We start from the raw sequence: 11,962 nt of genomic DNA, 5'->3' as shown, positions 1-11,962 counted from the left end.
GCATCAACTGGACTAGCTGTGACTGTATGAGCTATGTCAGTAGGTGGAGTAGTATCAACTGGACTAGCTGTGACTGTATGAGCTATGTCAGTAGGTGGAGCATCAACTGGACTAGCTGTGACTGTATGAGCTATGTCAGTAGGTGGAGTAGTATCAACTGGACTAGCTGTGACTGTACGAGCTATGTCAGTGGGTGGAGTAGTATCAACTGGACTAGCTGTGACTGTATGAGCTATGTCAGTAGGTGGAGCATCAACTGGACTAGCTGTGACTGTATGAGCTATGTCAGTAGGTGGAGTATCAACTGGACTATCTGTGACTGTATGAGCTACGTCAGTAGGTGGAGCATCAACTGGACTAGCTGTGACTGTATGAGCTATGTCAGTAGGTGGAGCATCAACTGGACTAGCTGTGACTGTATGAGCTATGTCAGTAGGTGGAGCATCAACTGGACTAGCTGTGACTGTATGAGCTATGTCAGTAGGTGGAGTATCAACTGGACTAGCTGTGACTGTATGAGCTATGTCAGTAGGTGGAGCATCAACTGGACTAGCTGTGACTGTATGAGCTATGTCAGTAGGTGGAGCATCAACTGGACTAGCTGTGACTGTATGAGCTATGTCAGTAGGTGGAGCATCAACTGGACTAGCTGTGACTGTATGAGCTATGTCAGTAGGTGGAGCATCAACTGGACTAGCTGTGACTGTATGAGCTATGTCAGTAGGTGGAGCATCAACTGGACTAGCTGTGACTGTATGAGCTATGTCAGTAGGTGGAGTAGTATCAACTGGACTAGCTGTGACTGTACGAGCTATGTCAGTAGGTGGAGTAGTATCAACTGGACTAGCTGTGACTGTATGAGCTATGTCAGTAGGTGGAGTATCAACTGGACTAGCTGTGACTGTATGAGCTATGTCAGTAGGTGGAGTATTATCAACTGGACTAGCTGTGACTGTATGAGCTATGTCAGTAGGTGGAGTAGTATCAACTGGACTAGCTGTGACTGTATGAGCTATGTCAGTAGGTGGAGTATCAACTGGACTAGCTGTGACTGTACGAGCTATGTCAGTAGGTGGAGTATCAACTGGACTAGCTGTGACTCTATTAGCTACGTCAGTAGGTGGAGTATCAACTGGACTAGCTGTGACTGTATGAGCTATGTCAGTAGGTGGAGTAGTATCAACTGGACTAGCTGTGACTGTACGAGCTATGTCAGTAGGTGGAGTAGTATCAACTGGACTAGCTGTGACTGTATGAGCTATGTCAGTAGGTGGAGTAGTATCAACTGGACTAGCTGTGACTGTATGAGCTACGTCAGTAGGTGGAGTAGTATCAACTGGACTAGCTGTGACTGTATGAGCTACGTCAGTAGGTGGAGTAGTATCAACTGGACTAGCTGTGACTGTATGAGCTATGTCAGTAGGTGTAGGGATTATTAGTGTGTCGCACGGCTCAATATTATAACTTGGGTCAAAAAGTGGTGTTACATTATGAGCCTGTTTAACAGCATCAACATTATCTTTCACAACCAACAATTCAACCATACCCCCATCCTCTGACTCAAGTAATGACCTTCTCTACATGAAGGTGCAGATGTACTCAAAGCAACCTTCATGATCACCCTCTTCGAGCTCTGACTGGTCTTTGTCTTGCACTTGGCCCACGGTATTGGCAGTTTGAAAAAGTTCCTTTGCTGACAGGCTGAGCAGGCTCTTCCTCCCACTGTCCGACATTGTAACGTTTTCCTTTTCCTCATGAATGGTCAACACAGTCCAGAACCAAGAATCAGTCTCTGAATCAGTCTCTGAATCAGTCTCTGAATCAGTCTCTGAATCAGTCTGTCCGAGACATGGATTTCCCAGATGTTATCTATCACTGGATCAGCTCCCGACCAACAGGTGGCACTGATCCAGGACGAGCCCCCCAAAATATGCTACAGGTCCGAGTTTTGGGACTGGTGCAGCAGGCAATAGATCCTGTAACACAGGATAAATGATGGAACAGGAGAACATAGCTTCTCTTTCAAAGGTTCTCTCAATTATTTTATTCAACATCGCCCAAGTGCAAATCGTCTTTATCTGTCTTTTCATTGTATTTCAATGTTTTCATTTGTGTTCTTTAAATTGTTTTTAATAATCTGTCTCATACATCCCTGACTTATTAGTTCATACAAATATCAAACATCAATTTACATATCAAAACTATTTTAAAAATCTTAAAATTCTTTATGGAGTAAATGTATGAAGTAAAAAACAATATTATTTTCTAAAAGTAAAAGTTGTAAAAAATATGAACAGTAGTGTAAAGTACAGATACCCCAAAACACGATTTCAGTAGTTGTGGCCATGTACAGTTGAAGTCTGAAGTTTACATACACTTAGGTTGGAGTCATTAAAACTTGTTTTTCAACCACTCCACAAATTTCTTGTTAACAAACTATAGTTTCGTAAAGTCGGTTAGGACATCTACTTTGTGCATGACGCAGGTAATTTTTCCAACAATTGTTTACAGACAGATTATTTCACTCATAACTCACTGTATCACAATTCCAGTGGGTCAAAAGTTTACATACACTAAGTTGACTGTCCCTTTTAACAGCTTGGAAAATTCCAGAAAATTATGACATGCCTTTAGAAGCTTCTGATAGGCTAATTGACATAATTTGAGTGAATTGGAGGTGTACCTGTGAATGTATTTCAAGGCCTGCCTTCAAACTCAGTGCCTCTTTGCTTGACATCATGGGAAAATCTAAATAAATCAGCCAAGACCTAAAAAAAAAAATTGTAGACCTCCACAAGTCTGGATCATCCTTGAGAGCAATTTCCAAATGCATGAAGGTACCACATTCATCTGTACAAACAATAGTATGCAAGTATAAACACCATGGGACCACACAGCCGTCATACCACTCAGGAAGGAGAAGCTTTCTGTCTCCTACAGATGAACGTACTTTGGTGCGAAGTGCAAATCAATCCCAGAACAACAGCAAAGGACCTTGTGAAGATGCTGTAGGAAACAGGTACAATACTATCTATATCCACAGTAAAACGAGTCCTATATCAACATAACCTGAAAGGCCGCTCAGCAAGGAAGAAGCCCTGCTTTAAAACCGACTTAAAAAAGCCAGACTACGGTTTGCAACTGCACATGGGGACAAAGATCGTACGTTTTGGAGAACTGTCCTCCAGTCTGATGAAACAAAAATAGAACTGTTTGGCCATAATGACCATTGTTATGTTTGGAGGAAAAAGGGGGAGTCTTGCAAGCCGAAGAACACCATCCCAACCTTGAAGCATGGGGGTGGCAGCATCATATTGTGGGGGTGCTTTGATGCAGGAGGGACTGGTGCACTTCACAAAATAGATAGCATCACGAGGCCTGAAAATTATGTGGATATATTGACGCAACATCTCAAGACATCAGTCAGGAAGTTAAAGCTTGATCACAAATGGATCATACATATGGACAATGACCCCAAGCATACTTCCAAAGTTGTGGCAAAATGGCTTAAGGACAACAGCGTCAAGGTATTGGAGTGGCCGTCACAAAGCCCTGACCTCAATCCCAGAGAAAATTTGTTGGCAGAACTGAAAAAGTGTGTGCGAGCAAGGAGGCCTTACAAACCTGATTCAGTTACACCAGCTCTGTCAGGAGGAATGGGCCAAATTTCACTCAACTTATTGTGGGAAGCTTGTGGAAGGCTACCCGAATCGTTTGACCCAAGTTAAACAATTTAACGGGAATGCTACCAAATATTAATTTAGTGAATGTAAACTTCTGACTCAATGGGAATGTGATGAAAGAAATAAAAGCTGAAATAAATCATTATCTGTACTATTATTCTGACATTTCGCATTCTTAAAATAAAGTGGTGATCCTAACTGACCTAAGACAGGGACATTTTACTAGGATTAAATGTCAGGAATTGTGAAAAACTGAGTTTAATATATTTGGCTAAGGTGAATGTAAACTTCCGACTTCAACTATACTGTCACGTTCTGACCTTTATTTCCTTTGTTTTGTCTTTATTTAGTATGGTCAGGGCGTGAGTTGGGCAGTCTATGTGTGTTTTTCTATGTTGGTTTTTGAGTTCGGCCTAGTATGGTTCTCAATCAGAGGCAGGTGTCGTTAGTTGTCTCTGATTGAGAATCATACTTAGGTAGCCTAGGTTTCACTTTTGAGTTGTGGGTGTTTGTTTTCCGTGTGAGTGTTTGTTGCCACACGGTATTGTTTCGATTTCGTTCGTTTCACGTTTCTTGTTTTGTAGTGTTCAGTTTATGTCTGTAAATAAACGTTATGGATACTTACCACGCTGCGCATTGGTCCTCCGATCCTTCTCGCTACTCCTCCTCAGAAGAGGAGGAGGAAAGCTGTTACATGTTCCTATAAACTGGTAGAATCTGACCATGTATCTATAAACTGGTAGAATCTGGACATGTACCTCCTATAAACTGGTCGAATCTGGACATGTACCTCCTATAAACTGGTAGAATCTGGACATGCACCTATCAACTGGTTGAATAGATCAACATGACTTGGGAATCTATGTTGTGAATTTCAGCCAGGAATTCCATGTCACATGAATGGAAACCCCAGCCAGCCTAGCCCATAGACAAGGGGTGCATCCCAAAGTAACCTGCTCTCCAACATTGCCTGTACAGTAAGGGTGCATCCCACATGGCACCCTGTTCCCTACTGTTAATCATAGCCATATGGACCCAGGTCAAAAGTAGTGCACTATAAAGGGAATATGGTGTCATTAGGGATGTAGCCTATGTCAGCAGCGGTTGGTTTAGTTCCTTCATATGAAAGCAGAAGATGCCACAATGTTGTAAGCTTTTTCTGGCAGACTCACTATACAACTATCAACAGGCTCAAAACAAACAAGAAAAATGTTCTGGAATGACAATGTGAACAAAATAATTTACCCACATAGGATTGATGGAAATTCTGAAACACACACACACACACACACACACACACACACACACACACACACACACACACACACACACACACACACACACACACACACACACACACACACATAGGGGTTAGAAACATGCACACTCTCACGCTCTCTCCATATATATTATGTGGGTATGTAAAGCTCAAGTCCATATATATTATGTGGGTAAGTAAAGCTCAAGTCCATATATATTATGTGGGTATGTAAAGCTCAAGTCCATATATATTATGTGGGTATGTAAAGCTCAAGTCCATATATATTATGTGGGTAAGTAAAGCTCAAGTCCATATATATTATGTGGGTAAGTAAAGCTCAAGTCCATATATATTATGTGGGTATGTAAAGCTCAAGTCCATATATATTATGTGGGTAAGTAAAGCTCAAGTCCATATATATTATGTGGGTATGTAAAGCTCAAGTCCATATATATTATGTGGGTATGTAAAGCTCAAGTCCATATATATTATGTGGCTATGTAAAGCTCAAGTGAATACTTTGCTGACCTCTAGTGGTAGAGAGGGAGAAAAGTGTCTGGCTCATGAAGTATGGAATGATACCAGAAGTCAAGCTACTTTTCAGAAGACATGTATTGTTACTACTGTAAAAGCTACATGTGTAAAGGTTCATTTTGATGTCCTGAACGTCCTTCCCAATGTGATGAGTTTAATAGTTTTTTAGTCTAGATCTGTCATTTCCTCATCCAGGGGAGCATGAGTTCTACCTCCGGGATTTTGTTGGAAACCCAGTTAAATAATTTGTCTGAAAAAAAGGAAGTTGCGGAATGTAAAAAGTTGGATTGACACCATAAAAATTACACCTCAATAGAATGAAAAACAACACAATACAAAACAATTGAATAATCTGAATGAACCACCCTAGGCTTCACAGCACAATATAACTGCAGGCTACAAAGATAACCTACATATATAACATAAAGAAATATCCTACAGAGAGAACCTACAGTGAAAATCTACAGAGAATACCTACAGAGAAAACCTACAGAGAATACCTACAGAGAATACCTACAGAGAATACCTACAGAGAATACCTACAGAGAATACCTACAGAGAATACCTACAGAGAAAACCTACAGAGAATACCTACAGAGAAAACCTACAAAGAAAACCTACAGAGATAACCTATATAGAATACCTACAGTGATAACCTACAGTGACTATCTACAGAGAATACCTACAGAGATAACCTACAGAGATAACTTACAAAAATAACCTACAGAGATAACTTGAAAACAGTTGTGCATACAGCTATGCAAATAGTTACTTATAAACCACCCAATGACTTACTGAGTCCACCTTTGATTTCATCTCCAATCTTGGGAAAAAAAACATTTTCAGCTTCAGGGTTGCTGTCTTTTGACACTATAATGCAAACATAAGTTGTCATAGAAATTAGTTTTTCAGATGTTCGTCGGGTGTCTTGCAATAACAGCAGAGCAGACCGCATCTCCTCCTTCCATGTCTTGGAACAGGTAACTAGTTCAAGGTCCTGTTCTCTCTGCTTTCATTGTAAGACGATACTAATTCTGAATAAATATCCACCATTCTTGAAACAATTATATGATATGAAACCATTATGTCGAACATCCGGTCAGCAAGTGCTGAAACATAAACACAAGGAGATAAGATTATAATAGGGTTACAATTATTTGATAGTGTTCTAATAACTAAGACCAGAGGTTATGTGATAATGTTCTAATACCTAGGACTAGTCCATTATGTCAAAATGTTCTAATAACTAAGACAAGTCCATTATGTCATAGTGTTCTAATAACTAAGACAAGTCCATTATGTCAAAATGTTCTAATAACTAAGACAAGTCCATTATGTCATAGTGTTCTAATAACTAAGACAAGTCCATTATGTCATAGTGTTCTAATAACTAAGACAAGTCCATTATGTCATAATGTTCTAATAACTAAGACAAGTCCATTATGTCATAGTGTTCTAATAACTAGGACAAGTCCATTATGTCATAGTGTTCTAATAACTAAGACAAGTCCATTATGTCATAGTGTTCTAATAACTAAGACAAGTCCATTATGTCATAGTGTTCTAATAACTAAGACAAGTCCATTATGTCATAGTGTTCTAATAACTAAGACAAGTCCATTATGTCATAGTGTTCTAATAACTAAGACAAGTCCATTATGTCATAGTGTTCTAATAACTAAGACAAGTCCATTATGTAATAGTGTTCTAATAACTAAGACAAGTCCATTATGTAATAGTGTTCTAATAACTAAGACAAGTCCATTATGTAATAGTGTTCTAATAACTAAGACAAGTCCATTATGTAATAGTGTTCTAATAACTAAGACAAGTCCATTATGTAATAGTGTTCTAATAACTAAGACAAGTCCATTATGTAATAGTGTTCTAATAACTAAGACAAGTCCATTATGTAATAGTGTTCTAATAACTAAGACAAGTCCATTATGTCATCGTGATCTAATAACTAAGACAAGGGCTTATGTCATAGTGTTCTAAGACAAGGACATGTGATTTAAAATAAACAATCTAAATGGATCACAATAGTTCTTTCATAATAAAACACTTATCTATGAACCAATCCAAGTTAGACAAGACAGACCTATGAACCAATCCAAGTTAGACAAGACAGACCTATGAACCAATCCAAGTTAGACAAGACAGACCTATGAACCAATCCAAGTTAGACAAGACAGACCTATGAACCAATCCAAGTTAGACAAGACAGACCTATGAACCAATCCAAGTTAGACAAGACAGACCTATTAAATCATGTGTGCACAATGCATCTTACCTTTGCATGTTGGGTATGATGCTGACCAGCGGCTGTCTATTTCACAGGTAAGACCTGATTCACCTTCCATTTCATATCCTTTTTCACATTCATATCTGATGAAAGACTTGTATTTGTATGGAGGCATACGTCCCTCTACGCGGAAAGCTTTATCGATGTTAGGTGTTGGACAAGTTATGTCTAGGATACAAGAAATAGGACCTACAACATCACCATGTGTAACATATCCAATTCATGTTTTACCTACAATTAAATGTAGGTCTTTGATGATGAACCAATAGGAATATACCAATTAATCAACCAATCAGCCAATTAAAAAATCTATCATGCAATCAATCAGTAATTCAATTGATCAATCAATTGGTCAATCTGTGATTTTTTTAAAGCATAATGGAATAGTTGATTATTTATTCAGTAACACCTTCTATGTTATGTTCTGAAACATACCGATACATTTAGGTGGATTTGGCTCAAACTGTCCTGTTTCAGAGCAGTGTAAGAACCTGGGTCCATCCAGAGTCAGTTGCCTGTCACACTGATACTCCACCACCTCTCTGTAGGCATACGACTCTTCAGCTCTGTACAACAGACTTCCATTGGCAACAACAGGAGGCGCTCCACACTTCACCACTGCAACATCAAAAATATATGAATAAATAAATAATGGTGTGTTCACATTCATTTTTTTTATCAATCAGTTATTGGTTGTGTGTGTGCGTGCGTGTGTGTGCGTGCGTCTGTGTGCGTGTGTGTGCGTGTGTGCGTCTGCGTGTGCGTGTCTGTGTGTGTGTGTGTGTGTGTGAGTGTGAGTGTGAGTGTATGTGTGTGTGTGAGTCTGACCTTCACAGATAGCGACTCTGCCAGACCACCCTGATGCCATGCAATTCCGTACTTTGGAACCCACAATGTAATGTCTGAAAACAAGGACAGAATATTCAACTCAAATAGAAGACAGAAAAAAGGTTATACAGTAGCTAACCACGTCTTTCATATATATCGCCTATTATTGAACAAGAATGTAAATTACGAGTTCTATATAGAGCATTTAGCGGTGCCATATGAGAAGCAAGTCTTTTTTTACAATAAGGGTTCATTGGGGTTCTAAATATAATATTTTGCTGTGCTATAATATATATTTATATGTTTTTTTTATTTAACCTTTTTTTTAACTGCGCTATAATATGATGCAAGAAACCTACTGGTGGGAAGGTCCTGTTCTGTGAGTGTGTACTACTGACCCTTTGTCACACTGGGCTGTTACTCTGGCTCCGAACTCCACACCCTCTGTGAGGTCATACCTGCCATTCATCACTTCGCCAGGGGAGCCACAGGATTTCCCTGGACAGACATGATAACACGACAACAGAATCATAAGTTTAGATTGATAAAATGATAAATGATAACAAATACATAACTCTGCTCATCCTGTAGTTATGATTAGAGATTGGCATGCATTATAAAGATTCTCATAGACAGTGTGTTTAATGTAAAGTACATTAAGATATTCTCATAGACAATGTGTTTAATGTAAAGTACATTGCAATATTCTCATAGTCAATGTGTTAATTATAAAGTACATTTGGAGATTCTCATAGACCAGTGGTCAACATCCTTTTCTGAGTCAAGATCACTTTGTGAGTCACGTGACGTAAAAAACATAAGCATATGAACATGAACCAATTAAAAATAGTTATTTATCAATAAGGTTTGTGCAGTAGGCGATTGGCCCAATACGTTATCACTGCATATTGACCAAGAAAGAGAGTGATGGAGTGCTGCATCAGATGACCTTGGAAAAGCATTCCTCATGAAGCCAAGAGTGTGCAAAGCTGTCATCAAGGCAATGGTGGCTACTTTAAAGAATCTCAAATATAAAATATATTTTGATTTGTTTAACACGTTTTTGTTACTACATGATATGTGTTATTTCATAGTTGTGATGTCTATTATTCTACCATGTAGAAAATAGTGAAAATAAAGAAAAACCCTTGAATGAGTCGGTGTGTCCAAACTTTTAACTGGTACTGTAAATATATATTTATTTATATATGTTTTACTGGACTGATGGCCTGTATCTAATGGTCAGTCTGAGTGATGGAGGTAGCAGCGACGAGCCTGCCTCTCACCCGACTCACCGCCCCTTCGCTCTCCCGAACTGAGAAAAAGGGACACAGTCTTCCAGCTGATGACGAAACTCCAGTTGCACTGCTTTATGTCTGTCCCATTCACCCATTCATGTTACTTCTATGACCAGAGAGAGCGAAATATTCCTCGATATTAAAAAGGACACAAGCCGCTAAAAATAAGAACGCAAGCTTATCGTTCATTGCAGCTGCAATGCTTTTTAAAGAGTGTTGACAGTGCTGAATAACAACTGGAAACAGGAACTGACTTATAAGAACAGCAATGCTTTTTAAAGAGTGTTGACAGTGCTGAATAACAACTGGAAACAGGAACTGACTTATAAGAACAGCAATGCTTTTTAAAGAGTGTTGACAGTGCTGAATAACAACTGGAAACAGGAACTGACTTATAAGAAGAGCAGCTCTTTGCTGTATTCATTGTGTATCTCTGTTGTAATGGTTTAATGGTTTTTAAATCTCACAGTATCAACTTTGCTGTGCGTTTAGTGCTTATTTTGACAGTCTGGCTCGAAGAAACAGTGCAGACACGGTGATCTGAGCTATCTGATTGGCTAGCGGTTGGCCTACAGGTGCACATGATTGGCTCGCTGGGTCTACCAGGTAGGTGGACGCATGACATTGTTTAAATGGAAACACTTTGCCTTCCTGGCGCTAAAGCTGCTGAATCAAGTGCAGCTACCGACAGAAAATAGCAACACAAGGCTTTATCGTTGGGTTTTTACAGAAATGTTTGGTGATCGACTAAGAATGTCTTAAAGATTAACCAGTCGATCGCGATCGAAACGGTTGGTGACCACTGTCATAGACAGTGTGCTAAATATAAAGTACATTAGGAGATTCAAATAGACAGTGTGTTAAATATAAAGTACATTAGGAGATTCAAATAGACAGTGTGTTAAATATAAAGTACATTAGGAGATTCAAATAGACCGTGTGTAAAGTGACAATAGTCACATCCAGTCATGTATATTTTACGGCTCCATTTACACAGGCAGCCTAATGCAGATACTTGTTTACTATTATTGGTATTTTGACAAATCAGCTCAGGTATTTTAGGCTGCCTGTGTAAACGCAGCCTTCGTGTCACATGAAATGAATAGTCATGTAAATGACATGCTCCGGCAGGTAGATGTCACATTTTCCCAGGTTTCACCGAGACAGGTGATGGTCATCGCAAATCCGACATAACCAACTTGAAAACAACTTTCGACCCCGCCGGGAAAGACTCTTGGGTAATGTAGTCTCCTGACAGGCTCATGTGGCTCCCTCCTTCGTTGGTCAATATTTGTTTGTTTTGAAAATTACGACCTTTTGGTCAAAGAAACATAAACATTCCAATGCACAGTAAGAACATGACTGGCAAAATATGGAAAAGTGACTTTACCTTGAAAAGATTCAACCTCAAACGTAAGGTAAACGAGACATATTGTTAAAAATAAAAAACATGCATCCCTGCAGATCTGCATCCTGGTAATACCTTCTTCTCCTGAGTGAAACCAAGCTGAAACAGTGAGATACTGAGGCACTGTATATATATAGTTGTTTTGTCCTCACTCACTGGCCATGACTCAATATGACAAACACAACTGAGAACAACAAACAAACCCACACACACACGCACACACACACACACACGTAGCAGGTAGCAGGTGGTTAGAGCGTTGGACTAGTAACCGGAAGGTTGCACGTTCAAATCCCCGAGCTGACAAGGTACAAATCTGTTGTTCTGCCCCTGATCAGGCAGAACTGTTCCTAGGCCGTCATTGAAAATAAGAATTTGTTCTTAACTGACTTGCCTAGTTAAATAAAATAAATAAATAAAGCAAGTTGGATCATCAACCTCCAACTGTTCACAGACATCTCTATTTCTGGATGCTGGAGGACTTAAATAGAGCAGCCCATGGGACATCACCTACAGTGTTCTTTACCCAGTCCGCATGCTTGCATTGGCGGCTTGCAGAGCTGGGCAAAAATCCAACATCAAACAAGTGTGCTGAAGGACAGCCCTGAATGTGTGTGTGTGTGTGCATGTGCCCTTTCACATCAG

The 11,962-nt window shown here is 39.5% G+C and overlaps 1 protein-coding gene across 4 annotated transcripts; it reads right to left on the bottom strand.

Annotated features, from left to right (window-relative positions):
• Window positions 1-5,538: 5,538 nt before the first annotated feature.
• On the bottom strand, window positions 5,539-11,453 carry LOC110504618 (C4b-binding protein alpha chain). Of its 4 annotated transcripts, none has more exons than XM_021583378.2 (7): window positions 11,300-11,453; window positions 9,010-9,109; window positions 8,612-8,685; window positions 8,219-8,401; window positions 7,772-7,951; window positions 6,274-6,348; window positions 5,539-5,728 (listed from the first exon to the last, which is right to left on the bottom strand). In XM_021583378.2, the coding sequence occupies exons 1-7, from the start codon at window positions 11,379-11,381 to the stop codon at window positions 5,658-5,660; spliced, it is 765 nt and encodes a 254-aa protein (XP_021439053.2). In that variant the 5' UTR covers window positions 11,382-11,453; the 3' UTR covers window positions 5,539-5,657. The 4 variants fall into 4 exon arrangements, 3 of the variants coding, with proteins under 3 accessions (XP_021439053.2, XP_021439054.2, XP_036826145.1); XR_005041205.1 differs by lacking the exons at window positions 5,539-5,728; window positions 6,274-6,348 and adding exons at window positions 6,746-7,547; window positions 7,580-7,707 and having other exon boundaries at window positions 7,740-7,951; XM_021583379.2 differs by lacking the exon at window positions 5,539-5,728 and having other exon boundaries at window positions 6,319-6,587.
• Window positions 11,454-11,962: the final 509 nt, after the last annotated feature.

The sequence above is a fragment of the Oncorhynchus mykiss genome, chromosome 31, assembly GCF_013265735.2.
Source record: "Oncorhynchus mykiss isolate Arlee chromosome 31, USDA_OmykA_1.1, whole genome shotgun sequence".
NCBI lineage: Eukaryota > Metazoa > Chordata > Actinopteri > Salmoniformes > Salmonidae > Oncorhynchus > Oncorhynchus mykiss.
The sequence above is the reverse complement of the archived record's forward strand: the minus strand, read 5'-3'. Positions and strand labels throughout refer to the sequence as shown.